This window comes from Ahaetulla prasina, chromosome 5, assembly GCF_028640845.1.
Source record: "Ahaetulla prasina isolate Xishuangbanna chromosome 5, ASM2864084v1, whole genome shotgun sequence".
NCBI classification, from domain to species: Eukaryota; Metazoa; Chordata; class Lepidosauria; order Squamata; family Colubridae; genus Ahaetulla; species Ahaetulla prasina.
Genome location: NC_080543.1, coordinates 74871632 through 74892093, shown reverse-complemented (window position 1 = coordinate 74892093; position 20462 = coordinate 74871632). Strand labels below are relative to the sequence as shown.

Here is a 20462-nt window from a genome sequence, read left to right as displayed (position 1 = left end):
ACCCATTAATATATGAATTTTATAATCCCAAGGTGTTATTCTTTTATGTAAAAACTTATAAAAATTTTCTTGTTGTCGATTTGGTGCATAAACTCCTATTAAAAGTATTTTTCTCCCCTCCAATAAAAGTTCAATGGCAATATATCTTCCTTGATTATCCGCCTCAAATAATGTTGCAGATAAATTATTCTTTATATAAACAACTAGTCCATTCTTCTTTTCTGTAGCAGATGCAACAAAATGTATTCCCAATTTTGAATTTATCAAATATTTCTGATCTAATGTTCTAATATGTGTTTCTTGTAAGCATACAATGTCATTTTTAAATTGCTTCAAATAATGAAATATCTTGCTTCTCTTTTGTGGTGAGTTTAATCCATTAACATTCCAAGATAAAAATCTAATTGCCATTATCAGCGATCGGAAACTTTTGAAGCACCAGCCACAAATCATGTCTTTCTTTGGGCCTTGCTCCTCCCACTGTTTCTGTCTTGGTAGTAGCAGATTGAGCCTGTTGAGCCTTTTCTTCTTGTTCCTTACGTTTGACAGCCGCTCTTGTCATCCTTGGCTCTTTTGGAATCTCTGATCCCATCTTAGACACATCCAACACTTGTAAGAGGTCTTCTTCCATTACTATCACTTCTTTTTCTTTAATTTCACCTTCCTTTCTCCTACCATCCGGAGATGGTGGACTTCCAGCTTTAAGCACATAAGCATAAAACTCTCGTGCTTTACTGACTGTATTAAGACGATGTGCTTTCCCTTCATAGTAAACTATTATACCAGTTGGAATGTCCCATCTGTACTCAATCTGATGTTTTTTAAGTTCGTTCACCAAAAAAGCAAACTCCTTCCTACCTCTCAACATTTTGGGGGGAATTTCCTTTAGTATTAAAATACCTTGGCCAGCCACTTGAATCTTGTCTCCTTTAAAAGAAGCTTGTAAAATCTCATTTCTGTTCTAGTAGTAAAATAAATGACAATATCTCTCGGAAGATTTCTTTGTCTTGCTATCCAGGAATTCACACGATAAATTTTGTCAATATGAAAAGCCACATCTGCTGGCCGAACTGCCAAAATCTCCGCAAAGGCCTCAGAAAAAATTTGCTTCAAATTCTCTTGTCTATTCTCTTTCAGGCCACGTATTCTTAGAGCAAATTCCATAGCTCTATATTGTACAAAAACAATTTCATCACCAGCTTTATCCATTTTACTTTGAACTACCTCAATCTTATTTTCCAATTTTAAATTAACTTTCTTTATTTCTTCTACTTCCTGCTCCAGTAAAATCACATTTGATGCCAGACCCTGTACTGCTGACACCAAACCTTCCTTGACTTCTTTATTTCCAATTTGAATTTCTAACATCTGTTTTTTCATCTCTGACATTTCTTCTGTAATTAACTTAAACTTATCTTCTATCTGAGAGGTTTGCAAATTCATAGCATCATTAAGAGATTCTTTCATAAAATCTTTCAAATTATCCTGAAGTGCTTCCAAATTTAGTGATTTTGTATCTGCTGTATGTGCTGGAGAGACTCCCGGTGTTGATGTTCCTGGGGTTTTTGTTACAGTTGTCTTTAATTGTTTTCCTGCCATCTCTTAAAATTTCTCTTTAACTTAATGTTATGTATAAATCTTCTAAGTCTTTTAAAGAAACAGTCTCAATGTCTCTTCCCCCTTCTCATTACAATGTTTTAAAAAATCTCCAGCTGGTCTTCAGCAATAAACAGCAAACAGTGAGAATTGTAACACTTTCGTTTTCAACTGCTTAGCTCATTAAAGAACAGCCACCATTTTCACTTTAAAGTCAACTCCAAAACTTAAAAAAAAAATAACAGGGAATTGATTTAATTACTTGCTTTTATAGTTAGAGCTCTCCTGTTTCTGTTCAGTCCGGTATTTTCTTCTTTAAGTTAAAATTTGTCCCAGCAGTTGGTCGCGGCAATTAGGTCTGCTGAAGCAGGAAAAAAGCCTCAGATCTGGAGCGCTTTGAAGTTCTGAGGGGGCTTAACCTTTCGAGCCCCCTGATGTCTTCCAGGAGTTCTAGGGAAGCTCTACCTCTGCTTCTTTCGCTCACCTCCTCTTCTTCACCCGAAGCGGGGGAATTTCGAACTGCTGGGCAGCTGATTGTCGCTCTCTTAGTGGTCCAACACGATCCAGAGGTTGGTGATCAAACAGATCACCTCCATTGCCAACGGAGCCAACCAGGAAGTCCCGCAATTACATTTCTAAATATGTATGAAACAGCTCTACAGTTAGGGATGAAGAATAGAACTGTGTGAGTTGGGATTTAATTTTCAGATGATACTAAACTGGCAGAAATAGCCAACACCCTAGATGATAGGCTCAAGATCCAGATGGATCTAGACAGACTTGAACACTGGGCCCTATCTAACAAAATGAAATTCAATGTAGAGAAAAGTAAAGTCTTACACTTAGGCAAGAAAAACCAAAAGTAGGGTTATTTTCAACTCATCTGTCTAGTGAAGAAGGACCAAGACAGAGCAGTGTTCCAATATTTGAGGGGCTGCCACAGAGAGAAGGGGATGAAGCTATTTTCCAAAGCACCCAAAGGCCAGCCAAGGAATAATGGATGGAAACTGATGAAGGAGAGATTCAACCTAGAAATAAGGATAAATTTTCTGACAGTGAGCAATCAACCAATGGAACAGCTTGCCTTCAGAAGTTATGGGAGCTTCATCACTGGAAGCTTTCAAGAATAGACTGGACTGGACTTCTGGATTGGCTCCGTTGGCAATGGAGGTGATCTGTTTGATCACCAACCTCTGGATTGTGTTGGACCGCTAAGACAGCAACAATCAGCTGCCCAGCAGTTCGAAATTCCCCCGCTTCAGGCGAAGAAGAGGAGGTGAGCGAAAGAGGCAGAGGTAGAGCTTCCCTAGAACTCCTGGAAGACACCAGGGGGCTCGAAGGGTTAAGCCCCCTCAGAACTTCAAAGCGCTCCAGATCTGAGGCTTTTTTTCTGCTTCGGCAGACCTAATTGTCACGACCAACTGCCAGGACCGATTTTAGCTTAAAGAAGAAAATACCGGACTGAACAGAAACAGGAGAGCTCTAACTATAAAAGCACGTAATTAAATCAATTCCCTGTTGTTATTTTTTTTAAGTTTTGGAGTTGACTTTAAAGTGAAAATGGTGGCTGTTCTTTAATGAGCTAAGCAGTTGAAAACGAAAGTGTTACAATTCTCACTGTTTGCTGTTTATTGCTGAAGACCTGCTGGAGATTTTTTAAAACATTGTAACGAGAAGGGGGAAGAGACATTGAGACTGTTTCTTTAAAAGACTTAGAAGATTTATACGTAACATTAAGTTAAAGAAAAATTTTAAGAGATGGCAGCAAAACAATTAAAGACAATTGTAGCAAAAACCCCAGGAACATTAACACCGGGAGTTTCTCCAGCACATAAAGCAGATACAAAATCACTAAATTTGGAAGCACTTCAGGATAATTTGAAAGATTTTATGAAAGAATCTCTTAATGATGCTATGAATTTGCAAACCTCTCAGATAGAAGATAAGTTTAAATTAATTATAAAAGAAATGTCAGAGATGAAAAAACAGATGTTAGAAATTCAAATTGGAAATAAAGAAGTCAGATTTAGCATAAGTTTATCAAATGTGATTTTATTCAGAAGAAGAAAGAAATCTGTCACTGAAAACAGTGTTATTAACAGATTGAATTACTGCAGGTTCAAAAGAAGACTCAGTGATATAAGGTAGGTAAAATGAGGACAGATTGTTGAAAAAGTTGACTTTGTATATATATACAAATGGATGAAAAGAGAATAGTGAAACTGTGTTTTAGAAGAGATATAAATCAGTTAATTTAAAATTGGAAAATAAGATTGAGGTAGTTCAAAGTAAAATGGATAAAGCTGATGATGAAATTGTTTTGGTACAATATAGAGCTATGGAATTTGCTTTAAGAATACAGGGCCTAAAACAGAATAGACAAGAGAATTTGAAGCAAATTTTTTCTGAGGCCTTTGCGGAGATTTTGGCAGTTCATCCAGTAGATGTGGCTTTTTATATTGACAAAATTTAGCGTGTGAATTCCTGGATAGCAAGACAAAGAAATCTTCGAGAGACATTGTCATTTATTTTACTACTAGAACAGAAATGAGATTTTACAAGCTTCTTTTAAAGGAGACAAGATTCAAGTGGCTGGTCAAGAAATTTTAATTTTAAAGGAAATTTCTCCAAAAATGTTGAGAGGCAGGAAGGAATTTGCTTTTTTGGTGAATGAACTTAAAAAACGTCAGATGGAGTACAGATGGGACATCCCAACTGGTATAATAGTTTACTATGAAGGGAAAGCACATCGTCTTAATACAGTCAGTAAAGCACGAGAGTTTTATGCTTATGTGCTCAAAGCTGGAAGTCCACCATCTCCGGATGGTAGGAGAAAGGAAGGTGAAATTAAAGAAAAAGAAGTGATAGTAATGGAAGAAGACCTCTTACAAGTGTTGGATGTGTCTAAGATGGGATCAGAGATTCCAAAGAGAAGGATGACAAGAGCGGCTGTCAACAAGGAACAAGAAGAAAAGGCTCAACAGGCTCAATCTGCTACTACCAAGACAGAAACAGTGGGAGGAGCAAGGCCCAAAGAAAGACATGATTTGTGGCTGGTGCTTCAAAAGTTTCCGATCGCTGATAATGGCAATTAGACTTTTATCTTGGAATGTTAATGGATTAAACTCACCACAAAAGAGAAGCAAGGTATTTCATTATTTGAAGCAATTTAAAAATGACATTGTATGCTTACAAGAAACACATATTAGAACATTAGACCAGAAATATTTGATAAATTCAAAATTGGGAATACATTTTGTTGCATCTGCTACAGAAAAGAAGAATGGACTAGTTGTTTATATAAAGAGTAATTTATCTGCAAGTTTAATTGAGGCGGATAATCAAGGAAGATATATTGCCATTGAACTTTTATTGGAGGGGAGAAAGATACTTTTAATAGGAGTTTATGCACCAAATCGACAACAAGAAAATTTTTATAAGTTTTTACATAAAATAATAACATCTTGGGATTATAAAACTCATATATTAATGGGTGATTAGAATGGAGTGATGGATATCCAGAAAGATAAAAGAAGTCTTAGAAATATTTCCAATCATTTAAAACTGCCAAAGGCCTTCTTTGATTTGATGGAAGATTTAGAACTGAGAGATGTATGGCGAGAACACAATGAAAAAGAGAGATTTTACATTTTTTTCTGATAGACATCAATCATTTTCTAGGATCGATTTTATTTTATGATTTGTTTTTCAGAGTGAAGAAGACAAAAATTTGTTCTAGAACTTTGTCTGATCATAGCCCGGTTTGGATTGAGCTAGATCGGGAAAAGGAGGCCAGGAGGTCATGGAGGATGAATGAGATTTTGTTTAATGTAAATGAATGTAAAAATGTAAAAATGTAAATGAATGTAAAACTCAAATGAAGGAATTTTTTTCTTTGAATATGGATAAGGGGTCACCTATAGAGATAGTTTGGGACACCAGCAAGGCTTATATGAGGGGAATTTTATTAGATATGAATAACAAATATAGAAATAGATTGCACAAAAGGCGAAAAGAATTAGAAGAGGAAATTAAAAGGAAGGAGCAGTTATTGGTATGTAACCCAGGAGATAGTAAAATAAAAGAGTCAATAAATATATTAAGAGGTCAATTTAATATGTTAATGGCAGATCAGGTGGCAACTAATTTACAATATGCAAAACATAATTTGTTTAATAATTCTAATAAACCTGGAAGATGGTTAGCATATTTATTAAGAAAGAAACAGAAACGACGTATAATTGATAAAATAGAATATAGAGGTAAGGAAGTATATCAGCAAAACTTGATTAAAAAAGCCTTTTTAGAATATTATACTAAGTTATATGCTAGAGATCTGATTAATGATAAAGATATAGATAGATATTTACAGGACCACGGTATCTTAGAAATTACAGTAGATCAAAGGGAAGAGTTGAATCAATTAATTTCTTCAGAGGAAATAGTGTTTGCAATTAAGCAGCTTAGCCAAAAGCACCAGGTACAGATGGTTTGACCTATTTATTATAAAATTTACAGATGATTGTACCATTGTTAACAGAATACAAAGGGAGAGGTCCTCCTCATGGAGGACAGCTTTTATTTCATTAATACCTAAAGAAGATCGAGATGGTGTTAAACCAGAATTATAGGCCAATATGCTTTTAAATACTGATTATAAGATATTTGCTAAGATATTAGCGAATAGATTGATGCCACTGATGACTCAATTAATCATAATGATCAAACAGGATTTATTAAGGGGACAGATGAGATATAATATGAGACAAATTGTAAATTTACTTGAATATTTGGAAAACAGGTCTCAGCAGCATTCTTCTTTTGGATGCGGAAAAGCTTTTGATAGATTGGATTGGCAGTTTTGTTTAAAGTAATAGAAAAATGCAATTTGGGATTATTTTATTCAAGCAATTAAGGCTATATATAAAGCAAACAGCTCAAATAATAGTAAATGGTGGATTAACAGAATCTTCAAGATTGAAAGGGACTAGACAAGGATGTCCCTTGTCACCGTTATTATTCATTCTAACTTTGGAAATATTATTGAGTAAAATGTTATAGATTCTGGTTTGGACCTGACTCAAGTAGTGGATATCACATTACACTGGACCTGATTTTTCTCTCTGGTCAGTGGTTAGATCTGGACTTAAAATAGTCAGAACCTTGTCATGGTCAGATCACTCTCTTCCTGGACTTTCTGAGTACAGGAAAGGAACCATTGTTGGTAGTCCCAGGCGCCTGATGGACAGAGGTTCTAATTGGCCATTCCGTCTGGCTCACGGCACGGCAGAGGAACTAGCTGCAGCCTGGGACGGGCTGCGGCTGATGTCGTGCCTGATCTGACAGATCCCAAGCTTGGTTCTCCGAGGAGCTGAGATGAAACGCAAGGCGCCTAATCCTGGAGGTCCAGCCGTTCAGAGGCTGATCGGACTAGTTAGATCTCTAGGACCTATGGTGGCACTGAGGAAGCGATCCTCCTCCCTTGCGTGATAAGCTGCCCTGTTTAAGCTCCTCCTTTAGGATGATGCAGACGTGCTGAGAGTTTGATTATCTATCGATATGTTCAATGAAGGATGGACCAAATTGTATCTGAGGCTCTTTGATGTTGGGATGAGTTTGACCCTGTGACTGAGGACATGGACAGGTTGCTGGGTAGATTGAATACCACATGTTTACTGGACCTGCCCTCTGGCTGGTGCTGGACTCAGGAGTGACACAGGCTGGCTCAATTACAGTCTTCCTTGCTGGAGGGAGTCTTTGGCCGCCTTGAAAGGCGGTGGTGATTCAAGCCTTCCTGGACCCGCTGTTTTAGGTAATTATTGTCCAGTCTCCAATCAGAAGGTTGTAGAACATGGCATATCAGTTTGCACCTGGAGGATCTATCTGACCCGTTCCAGTCCGGGTTACAGCTGAGGCGGCTTTGGTCATTGGTGGATGATCTCTGGAGGGCCAGATAATTATTCCCTGCCTGGTTATTAGACTCTCAGCGGCTTACCATCGACCATGGTATCCTGCTGCGGCTGAGATTGGTCACATTTATCGGTGGTTCTCCTTCTGGGTGGGTGTTCAGCAGAGGTATTGTGCGCCTCACTTTATGCCGATGTCTCTCGTTCTGTTCAACATCTATATAAACTGGGTGAGATCATCAGTGGCTTGATTGTGAGGACCAGCTGCTGATGACATGTATTTAGACCCCAATGAAACATGAAGTGCTGTCGGTGTTTGGAAGCCGTTGGTCTGGATGAGAACAGGCTCAGGCTCAATCCCTCCAAGACGGAGTGGCTGTGGATGCCGGCATCCCGGTACAGTCAGCTGAGTCAGCTGACTGTTGGGAGGCAGTCATTGGCCCGATGGAGAGGGTGCGCAATTTGGGCGTTCTCCTGGATGAACGGCTGTCTTTTGAAGACCATTTGATGGCCGTCTCCAGGAGAGCTTTCCACCAGGTTCGCCTGGTGCCAGTTGCGCCTTTCTGACCGGGATGCCTTGTGCACAGTCACTCACGCCCTTGTGGCGTCTCGTCTGGACTACTGCAATGCTCTCTACATGGGGCTCCCCTTGAGGGGCATCCGGAGACTACAGTTAGTCCAGAATGCAGCTGCGGGTGATAGAGGGAGCCTCGTGGCTGGTGACACCTATCAGGCTGCACTGGCTCTGTGGTGCGCTTCAAGGTTTGGAATGCAAAAAGCTCCATGGCATAGGGCCGGGTTTTACGGGACCGCCTGCTGCTAAATACCTCTCTCAGACCTGCGCTCACAGAGAGGGCCTCAGGTGCCATCAAACAGTGTCGGCACACCCAGGGAAGGGCCTTCTCTGTGGGGGCTCGCCCTGTGAACGAACTCCCCAGCTTGGACCAACCTTCACGAGCTTAAAACCTATTTATTCATCTGCGCTGGACTGGGTTAGTGTTTTAATGGGTTTTAATGGGTTTTAGTTCTAAATTTTAATTCTGGCCAATTTTAATAAGTTTTTTAATTGTATTTTAATTTGTATTTATATTATTGTATTTTTACTTGGCTGTGAACCGCCCTGAGTCCTTCGGGAGAAGGGCGGTATACAAATTTAAATAATAAATAAATATAAATAAATAAATAAAAGGAATTAGAATTAAAAATCAAGATTATAAGTTAAGAGCATTTGCAGATGATCTGGTTGTTATTTTATCTCAACCAATACATTCAGCCGTATATCTAAAGGAGACAATTGATCAGTATAATAAGGTATCTGGGTTTAAAGTGAATCAACAGAAGACAAAAATAATAATTAAAAATATGAATATACATCAGAGAGAAGAACTAGAAAGAATAACTGGATATGAAGTAGTTAAAAAGGTCAAATACCTAGGAGTATATATTACAGCATCGAATGTAAAGTTATATAAAAATAATTATGAGGTATTGTGGGGAAAAGTAATTAAAGAAATGGAGAATTGGAAGAAGTTACAATTATCATTGTTGGGAAGAGTGGCAGCTATAAAAATGAATGTTTTGCCTAGATTTTTATTTTTGTTTCAAATGATTCCAATATTGAAGAAAGATGCAAATTTACAGGAATGGCAAAAAGGGATTAGTAATTTTGTATGGAAGGGTAAAAAACCGAGAATAAAGTTAAAAATAATGCAAGATGTTAGGGAAAGAGGGGTTTTTAAAATGCCTAACTTGAAATTGTACTATGATGCAGTTGCTTTAGCTTTAATTTCTGATTGGATTAATTTAACAGAGGAAAGGGTTTTGAATATAGAAGGTTATGGTTTGTTATATGGTTGGCATACATATTATATATTATATATTATATGACAAGAAAATTGATAAGATATTTAAGAATAATATGGTCAGAAGTGCTTTGTTGAGAGTTTGGAAAAAATATCAATATAAGTTAGATGGAAAGATACCAATATGGACTATCCCCAGACATATGATAGAGAATATAAATATATTACAAAAAATGGAGGTTATCACTTACAAAGAGCTTTTGACTATGGAAAAAGGGGAATTACAGTTAAAATCTAGGGATAAATTGAGGGATGAAGGGAGAAATTATACATGGTTCCAGTATGGACAATTGCAATCTAGATGGAAAATAGATCAGAAAATTGGTATTAGGCAAAGTGATGATAACTTGGTAAAACAAATAAAAGATCAAGGTCAACAGCACATAAAGAGATTATATAATGTATTGGTTGAAATTGATTCAGAAATGGAGTTGGTTAAAGATTGTATGGTAAAATGGGCACAAAATTTTCAACCACCTATAATGTTAGAAACATAGGAAAAAATTTGTGTAAGGAATGTTAAATTTACGCAAGCACAAAATTTAAGAGAAAATTTTTATAAAATGTTTTATAGATAGCATTTAGATCTGAAAAAACTGTCATGTATGTATCCAAATGTGAAAGCAAAATGTTGGAGATGTGATTGTGAGGATGCTTCTTATTATCATATATGGTGGACTTGCAAAAAAGTTAAAGCTTTTTGGATTAAAATATGGTGGATTATGCAGAACATTTTGAAAAAGAAGATCAAGTTTGTTCCACAGTTCTTTTTATTAGGAATAATTCCAGATTGCACTGTTATAGAGACAAAACTGATTTTGAATTTAATAACTGCTGCAAGACTATTGATTGCACAATATTGGAAGAAAGAAGACTTACCTACAATTGGAGAATGGATTAGTAAAGTATCAAATTTAGCAGAAATGGCAAAAATTTCTGCCTACTTGAAAGACTATACACAAGAAAAATATATTTTGGAATGGAGAAAGTGGATCGATTATATTCAAAATAAGTATCAGATTAAAAAATACCAATTAGTTTTTGAGTGAAGTTAGGAATTGCTATGTATTAGAGTTTAAGAAAGAAGGGAATTGATAGTGTGATGGTGTGAAATGGAATATGTTTTATGTTATATTTTAGATTATGTTTGTTAGTTACTATACCCTGTATTCTGTTCTGGGAAGTCTCGGGGGGGAGGGGGGAAATGGTGGGGAGGAGAAGATTATAAATTGATTGATTGCCATTGTACAGGAATAATGGTAGAATTAAACAAGTTGGAATGGTGTAAAGTCGGGGCTGCTCGGTAACCACTCCGGAAGGGAAAGGGTAAGGAAAGAGGAGTAAAGAAGGAAGAAAGTAGGTAGGCAGGTAGGTAGGTAGGAAAGAAGGGAGGGAGAAGAAAGGATAGGAGGAGAAGAAGGAGGGGAAGATAGAGGGTTAGAAAGAATGGAAGTGAGAAGTGGGAAAGAGGAGGGGAAGTAGGAAAGTGAGGAGAAGGATGGTGGGGAAAGTAGAAGGATGAGAAGGGTAGGAAGGATTAAGGAAGGGAGTGGCGGCCGAGCAGGCCTGATTCAGCATAAACTGAGTATAGGATTGATTGTTGGATAAGTTATTGTACTGTACACTGGTCAAATTGTGGGAATTATTATGGAAAATTTAAAAAAAATTGCCTAGAAAAAAAAAAGAATAGACTGGACTGCCATTTGTCAGAAATAGTGTAGTGTCTCCTGCTTGGGTGGGGGGTTGGACTAGATGGCCTATAAGGTCCCTTCCAAATCTGTTAATCTGTTGGATGTTGAATACATTTCTTCTTTAAATACTGGCAGGAAATTGCATTAAAAATTGCAATAGAAATTCCTGTTCTAGGAAAGGCTGATGATTTCAAAAAATAATAATTGAAAATACTATTTCATTAATTATAATTGTATATAATCGTATATTTTATCATAATTATTTAAGCTTCCTACAGTCTCTAGGTGGTAGTCAAAACATAAAAAAATAAAATACAACATTAAAATACAGCAGAACAAATAAAAACTCACCCCACAGAAATAATAGAACAGTTTGGGTAATGAAACTGTGCTGCTGGGTCACGAGAGTCCTATTTCACAGCATGCTAAAATGCATTAGCTTTTGCTGGCTCCAGTATAGAGATAAGCAAGCATTGGCTTCAATTGTATAAATGTTTGTGTGTGTGCATTTGCAAAAAAAAAAGAAAAGAAAACAATCCTTTTTACCCACATTACTAGACCTGATTTAATGTGTTGACACGTGGGGTCAGTTGACCCATATCCATGATTATAATGCTACACTTAGATTCAGAATACATTAATAAACATTAATAAATTAAAATCCACACAACTAAATGTTACAGAGAAGAGAAACTACTACCTGGAAAGAAGAAAAACATTTTCCCCGCCCAAATTTATCTCCCTTCTACTAATCAGCTTCTTGCTGCTGGAAAAACAAATCTCTGGAAACGATGCACTATAAATATCAAGATGGAAAATAAAGTGAAGGGAGAGAAGTACATACACTAATGTATGAGAACAAGAACGTGTCACATTTCTTAACTGATCAGAACAGTTGTTTATATTAATTTTATTATACCTGCCTGATTTACTGTATTATGGCAATTGGGAAAAAAGGAAGCAACTTAAAATACCTGAACTGAGGGGGACTGTGAACTCCAGTGTAGATTTGTTCTCTTGCAGCTTCTGGTTTAAATGAATTGCACCTCACCTAAGATATATAGTTAGATAATTAGATAAAAGAACTGGTTAAATAATTCTGAACCTCTTTCATAATCCAGCTTGTAACCAATAACAGACACAGTTGTCTGTACAACTGCCTTTATAAATCAGAGACAAATCATGTACAAAGCCATCCAACATTGTTCTATAAAAAGGAACTTGGGCTGCCTTTGAAATTTCTTTCTCTTCAGCAACTAGAAAGCCAGAAAGGAATGAACCATCAGTTAGGAAGCAGCACTATACTTTACGTAAGTAAATGTACTTTACAACTTTTTGGTAAGGTATTATAGAAAGAAGAATCTGAAGAGAGGCCTTGTAATTTGTTTCTAAGGGAAGGGACTGGTAATAATCTACAATTTATGAAATTACATTCTTTTGGTAATCAAGCAGACTTGTTTACTCATCATACAGTGAACAGCTAAAAATGTGTATGCATTCTAAAATGTTGTGTACTACTCACATGAGCATAACTCAGAAAGAAGAGCTGATTATGGGTGAAGTCAATGCCTGGTAGTACAGCCTCTTCCTCTCCTTTTCTCTTTTCTTTGACCCATTTCCTATAGGCCTGATGAGAGACATAATGAACACATTGAAGGCAGTGCAGGTTTCAGCAATATAATACAATATTATATTGGGGTGTGGGGGGTGGGTGGACCATGTATCGGTCTGTACTTAGAAAAAAAGAGCTGCCTACCCGAAAAGCCTCTCGCAACCCTCCGTTATCCGCAATGTTTTCTGCCAAAGTCCTTTTTCCTTTTATCTAGGAGTAAGAATACTGTAAATTATCATGGTTTTCAATCCACATCAAATATTTCCATATAACTGGGGGGGAAATACAAGGATTGCTAACTCTGTTGCTAAGTAGTGGTTATTAAGTGAGACATCATGTGATTGCAATGTGTGATTATACTGTCAGCTTCTTTATTAACTCTACTTGTCAGAAGCCAGCTGTGGAGCAGGCAAATGGCGATAACTCACCAGGGGAATGTTGCAACCATCCTAAGTGCAAGGAACAGTTGTATAGTTACTTTTTCAGGGTCGTTGTAACTTTGAACAGTTGCTAAACAGGGCAGTCTCTAAACAAAGACTATCTGTAGGCAATGTTGTTTTTTATATATGTATCAAATTGCCTGCAGCATTACAGCTGTTGAAAAAGTGAAAAAATAAGTTGTCTTTTAAACCATTTTGGCTACTATGTAAAATTAGTACAAGTTTTCCAAGGAATCCAGTCAGTGGATCCTATTGCTTCAAATTCCATTTTTTTCCCATTCTCCTGGATGGATGGATGGAAGATGGATGGATGGATGGATGGGATAGGTAGAGATTAGATATAAACAGATGGACAAATGAGACAGAGACAGAAAATCAAAAGCTGTAAAAGAATACAGGTTTAACAATATCTATTTGCATTGTTATTGACAGCTATACTGTATAATTGTAAAGATGCATAGTGAATAATTAAAAAAGCATAGGTGGTTTCCAGTGGTGGGATTCAGCTGGTTCTGAGTGGTTTGGGGCGAACCACAATTCTGGCTGGGCCCCCCGCCACTCCTCATCTTACCTGCTCACCCAGCATAGCTGCTGCTACTTCCTGTCTGGCCACTTCCATCGACCACATGGTCTCTGTGGGTCAGCCAGCTTGCCTGCCTTTGCCCTGGGCTTCCACGTGGCCCAGATCCCTGCCAAGCCTTCCTTTGCCATTCTCCGCTGCCTCTGAAGTGGCCCAGCTACCTGCCTGTCTGGTGAGCCTTCCTTCGCCTCTTTGTGGTGCAAACAGCCGAAATGGAGTGTCCCTGGCCCTGGTCCACCCATCTAGGCCCCGTCTGGACTTTCCTAGGGCTCCCCCTGGCCTGTTACAAGCTGAAAAGGAGTGTCCCTGGCCCCAATCTGCCCATCCAGGCCCTGTCCAGGCCTTCCTAGGGATCCTATTACAGACCAAAATGGAGATTTCCCGGGCCTGATCCGCCCTCCCCACACCATTTTCCATTGCTTTACTGTTCTTACTTTTTGAAGAATTGCAGAAGAGGCTGAGTCACATGGCAGAGAAGCCAAGGTATTTTATTCAGATGATGGTGAAGCTGTAAGAATGTGAGAAGTAAGGAAAATAGCTCTCCCCATCTGAATAAAATAATAATTGCTACCAACCTGCCTTCCATTGAGGACCTGTATACTGCACGAATCAAGAAGAGGGCCGTGAAAATATTTACAGACCCCTCGCATCCTGGATATAAACTGTTTCAACTCCTACCCTCAAAACGATGCTATAGAGCACTGCACACCAGAACAACTAGACACAAGAACAGTTTTTTCCCGAAGGCCATCACTCTGCTAAACAAATAATTCCATCAACACTGTCAAACTATTTACTGAATCTGCACTACTATTAATCTTCTCATAGTTCCCATCACCAATCTCTTTCCACTTATGACTGTATGACTGTAACTTGTTGCTGGCAATCCTTATGATTTATATTGATATACTGACCATCAATTGTGTTGTAAATGTTGTACCTTGATGAACGCATCTTTTCTTTTATGCACACTGAGAGCATATGCACCAAGACAAATTCCTTGTGTGTCCAATCACACTTGGCAAAAAAAAATAATTCTATTCTAAAAAATTCTATTCTATAAAAGACTTCGGCTTCTCTGCCATGAGGTCCTGCAAGCTTACTTTATACTCAGTCTGGTCTGGCCCAGTCTGCTTGCTGCTGACTGGTTAGTTTGAATGAATAGCTTCAGGAACTGGGGCGTGGCAGCCAATCAACAAAGACTTTGCATCAGCCCTACGAGACAAAGGAAGCTACCTCTCCTTTCATTGGCTGCTGCTGTTGCTGCCTCAATCCCTGAAGCAGGAAGCTATGTTTCCAGGCCTAGGCCTGCTGGTCACATGGCCCGAGCTGAAGTGTTTTACTCAATGGTGAAAATGTTTTCTTTAGATTTCACATTCTTAGAACTTCACCATCAACTGAATAAAACACTTTGGCTTCTCTGACAGTGGGTCAGCCTCTTCTGGACCTCTGGAGATCTTAAAAAATGTAAGATCTTCAAAAAATAAGTAATAAAATAAAAGTCTTTTTATAATGCTACTATCAAGCATTGTACATTAGGCTTGTCAAATTTCTTGTTTCTGATCAGATTGTATTTCACAATATTTCAAGGGTATCAGTTATGGTTTCCTTAACAGATAGTAATTAAAGCGATATGAACCATTGCTGGACTTTTTGTGAGAAACTGAAATTAAAAGTTGATCTGTGCTTTGATGATTAGATATGGGATTATCGAAATAATGTAGACAAATGTTAATCTTAGAGTAAGGGTTTGATATATTTTGTACTTATATCTGTACCAAAGAAACTTCGAAGTCATTCTTTTTCAGTTTTCCTTCTTTCCTCTTTTTTTCTTACACTTTCACTTTTTCTTTCCTGAGCCTTTTCTTTTTTCAAATTTGTTTTTTATTTGTGTATCCCTTAGCTTTGTATTTTTTTGATGTATGAAGGATCAAATACTCAGCCATTATAATTCTACATTCCTTATTTATAGAAAACATATCAAAATTTAGAATGAAATCCACTGGGAGCCATCTCATATAAGGCAGGCTCTGAATCCTTCTAACCAAAAAGTTTTTATCGATAGTGTTATGTCCAGACACGAAAAGAGAGGAAGGACGATCATAGTGAAGTAAAACAACCATTTATTGCAGGCAACAGGGAACAACAAAATAACTACGAATTGAGGATTACCCGAGGCTGCAGCTACTTTTACCTGGAGCTATCCAGCCACTGACGCTTGTTCATTTTCCTGCCAGGGAAAATGAACCAATGAGTGAAGGCTGATGCAAGACTCACTCCTACTTGCATGTTCAACACCCCTCCTTTCTGGATGTGAGTTATCCAATCAAAATGTGTTACGAGATGTAGTCACGTAAGTAGGCAGGCCTTCTATGGGTGCGGTCTGACCTGTGCAGCTCATTCAACTCGGTGGCGGCAGTTGAGCAGGCAAACCTTCTGTTGCTTCTGTCTCTGCCTGTAGAACTGCCTAGAACCTTTCCGGAGGCCTGACTGGTTCTGTGATTTGGATTATTTCCGTCACTCCTGTTCGGACCCCCGGTTCCTCAGAGACCCTTTGCTGGACTCCTGTTTCCTCAGTTAAATTATTGCATTCATCCTCCTGGCTTGAGTATATTGTGAGGAAGTGAGTTAATTGTGCGTTAGTATTTGTAGTTGTCAGGGCCTGGTCTGACTCTATTTGTTTACGGGCACTGTGTGTCCTTCATCCCTGGAGCTGGTCAATGTGCCTTCTCCAGACCTTACCATCCTCTAATTCTATTCAGTAAGATCGGGGACCTGTGGTCTGGGTCACCCTTCCCAGTACCCACATAGTAACCCCTGTATAGCTGTGGGAATATACTGGGTCTCCCACGCTGAATGACGGGCATTTACTGGTGGAGTCTAAGGGTACTTCTGCACTGTATTGGGGGTGAAGTCTGTCTAACTTTGACCTTAATTTCCTACCCATCAGTAGTTCTGCTGGACTTCCGTGTGTTGTTGCACTGGGGGTGATGTGCTGAATTAATAGTAAGGTGTCTATTTTTGTTTGCCAATCTCCTGGTCCCATCATGGTTAATGTTTCTTTACCATCCTTTTTGCTTGACCATTAGTGGCCAAATGCCCTGGCACAGAGAGGGTACAGCGGATCCCTTGTTCAGCTAAGAACATCTCAAATGGATTGGCTGTAAATTGGGGCCTGTTGTCAGACACCATTACGTCTGGTAATCCATGAGTTGCGTATAGTTCCCTTAATACCTTAATAACAGCTTCTGCTGTGGTTGTGGCCATGATTGTTACTTCCAGCCACTTGGAATAGGTGTTTATTACTATGAGGGATGTTTTCCCTTGCACTGGCCCTGTGAGGTCTATGTATAATTGGGACCAGGGTGCCCTGGGTGTGTCCCATTCTTGTGTGGGTACGATGGGTGGTGCCAGCCTGGTTTCCTGGCACGGCTTACATGCAGTGACCCAAGCATCTATCTCTCTATCCATACCTGGCCACTACACATAGCTCCTAGCCAATGCTTTCATCCTCACAATTCCTGGGTTCCCCACATGCAATGCTTCCAACACAGCTTCCCTTAAGGTTTGTGGTATAACAACTCTATCCCCCCATAATAAACACCCCTTCATTGTTGACATTTCCGTCTACTGGATTTTAAATGGTTTAAGTTCATCCCCCAATGTTCCATCTGGCCACCCCCTCCATGCCCAGTTCAAAATCCGCACCAAAGTTCTGTCTTTTGCCATTTGCCTTGCTAAGTGTGACATAAGCCTCCATCCATGAGTCTTTTGCCTTCACCAATAGTTCAATAAATAATTCCAATATTACATTGCTTAACCCATCTTGAAATGATTTATATAGTTCTGCTGGTAATCAATCTGGGCCCTGTGTTTTCCCATTTTTTTTGTTTTTTTAATTGCCTCTGTCAATTCCATCATCGATATTCTTTCTTATAGGGCTTCCTTTTTCTCTAAAAATTGTTTTATCTTTCCATCAGGTATCATCAATTATTGTTTTCTTTTCTTCATTTATATAACATATACTTCCTTTTTCATCTTGTAGTTGGTTAATTAACTTCTCTTTTTCTTTTTTCATTTTATATGCCAATCATCTACCTGGCTTATTTGCATTTGCAAAAAAATTCTGTTTGGCTGATCTCAATTTACATGCCAAAATTTTTTGTTCAATTAAATTTATTTCATGTTTTTTTCAATTCCATTTGTTTTTTAACTTTATCATTTTGTGGATTTTTTTGTAATTCTTTCTCTAATCTTTTATAGTCTTCTTCCAATTTCTTCTGCGTTTGTCTTTTCTTTTTATTCTTTTTTCCCAAATATGTTGTTGCCAGGTCTCTAATGTATGCTTTCATTGTATCCCATACATTCTGAAGTGATGTATCTTCCTTTGTTTATTTTGAAGAAAAACTCCAATTCTTTTTCCAGGAATTGTTGGAATTCTTTTTCATTTAAAATTATTTGATTCAAAGTCCATCTGTACTTTTTCTTTTGTCCTTTCCATGTTATTATAATCAGATTATGGTCCACCCAAAGATTTGAATCAATGTTTATTTCTTGTATATTTTTTATTAAGTCTGTTGACATCCATATCATATCTATCCTGGACCATGCCAAGTGTCTAGTTGAATAAAAGGTATACTTTATTATTTTATTATTTTAAAAGGAAAAATCCAATCCGCCCCTCCAAGAGAGAAGATATCCAAAAATACTATCCAGCAAAGAAGAAAAAAGGGAGAGAAAGGAAAAAGAAAAATATAGAAAAAATCCAGAAGATGAAGAAAAAAGGAAAATTTATAAGCTATTATCCTTCTTCAGACTCTTCTTGCCTTAATCCAAATTTCAAACGAACCACCACTATCTTTTTTCGCTCACTTAGGGAAGAAAAGACAAAAAAAGGCAAAAAAGAAGAAAAAACAAAAAAATAATTTTTCCACCACCAAATAGTAAAAAAAAAAAAAACAGAAGAAGAAAGAATATCCAAACCACCAATTCCAAAACAAAGTACTTCAAAAGGCTCAAAAAGACCAATAGAAAAATAAGAAAAACAAAAAATCAAGAAGTAAAAACAAATTCAGCAATCCAATCTCTTCAACATCTGTTTTCTTATCAGTACAACCAGCCTTGTCAAGGTCAACTTTAAATCTTACAGTTAATTCACAGTCTTTTTAAAGTCTTTTGTTTTTTGACACTAGATGGCACTGCAGTATAACCAAACTATAGGTTTCCAAGCTTCAATTCTTTTAATCCATTTCTATTCACTTTAAATTCATTTATAATCACTCCATCGTTCTTTCTCAAAATAATTAGTCAATTTTCTAACTCTCCTTAATTTCTTTTTTTTTTATTGAAAAAGTTTTACAACAATTAAATTTTCCCCCTCCCCCCTCCCTCCTAAACCCCCCCCCCCCGGACTTCCCGGAGCAAACACAAGGTATAGTTCCTTAAACAAAACAGTCATACATTAAATTTTTAAAATCTAACACAATTATAATCTTTCTCTCTCACATAACCTGACTTCTTCCATTAAAATCAAAAATAACATCCTTCATTCAAAAGCAATCCGAAATTTCTTAATCTGATATCTATTTTGAATATAATCAATCCAGTTCTTCCATTCATTTAAATATTTTTCTTGAGTACTGTCTTTCAAGAAGGCTGAGATTTTAGCCATCTCAGCCAAATTGGAAACTTTCAATATCCATTCTTCTATTGTGGGTAATTCTTTTTTCTTCCAATATTGTCCAATCAACAGTCGTGCTGCTGTTATTAAGTTCAAAATCAACTTAGTCTCAATCACTGTACAGTCCGTTGTTATTCCCAAAAGGAAAAATTGCGGTAGGAACTTTATCTTCTTCTTCAGAACATTCTGCATAATCCACCAGATTCTTATCCAGAAAGACTTAATTTTCTTACAAGTCCACCATACATGAAAATATGTAGCATCATCACAATTACATCTCCAACATTTCGCTTGCATATCTGGATACATACATGATAATTTCTTAGGATCTAAATGCCATCTATAAAACATCTTATAAAAATTTTCCCTTAAATTCTGCGCTTGCGTAAATTTAACATTTCTAACCCAAATTTTTTCCCATGTTTCCAACATTATTGGTTCTTGAATATTCTGTGCCCATTTTATCATACAATCCTTTATTAAATCTCTTTCAGAATCTATTTCTATCAACACAGTATACAATCTCTTTATATGCCCCTGAGTTTGATTTCTAATTTGTTTAACCAGATTTTCTTCATTTTGAATGATACCAATTTTCTGATCTTCTTTCCATCTAGCCTTTAACTGTCCATATTGAAACCAAGTATAATTCCTCCCTTCTTCTTTTAATGTATCCAAAGATTTTAGTTGTAAATTTCCCCTCTCATTATATAAAAGATCTTTATAAGTAATCATTTCTTGTTCCTGTTCTATATTTATATTCTCTACTGCGTGCCAAGGACATACCCATATAGGAATTTTGTAATTTAACTTATAATAATATTTTTTCCAGACACGCAGAAGAGAAATTCTCAACACATGATTCTTAAAAGCTTTATCTACTTTCTTATCATACAATAAATATGCATGCCAACCATATAATAAATCATAACCTTCTATATTCAAAATCCTTTCCTCCGTCAAATTAAATCAATCACTTATTACCGAAAGAACAACTGCTTCATAATACAGTTTTAAATTAGACATTTTTAATCCTCCTCTTTCCCGTGTATCTTGCATTATTTTCATTTTGACTCTCGCTTTTTTCCCTTCCCA

At 37.3% G+C, this 20462-nt stretch overlaps 1 protein-coding gene across 1 annotated transcript in view; it reads right to left on the bottom strand.

Moving 5' to 3' along the window:
• The window catches only part of PHEX (phosphate regulating endopeptidase X-linked), a 739707-nt gene that overhangs the window by 8909 nt on the left and 710336 nt on the right, over positions 1–20462 (bottom strand). Inside the window, exons 19-21 of the mRNA XM_058186235.1 lie at positions 12812–12877; positions 12578–12682; positions 12030–12106 (exon numbers count right to left, since the gene is read on the bottom strand). Of these exons, the coding sequence (XP_058042218.1) occupies positions 12030–12106; positions 12578–12682; positions 12812–12877 (248 nt within the window). The remainder of the gene's footprint in view (positions 1–12029; positions 12107–12577; positions 12683–12811; positions 12878–20462) is intronic.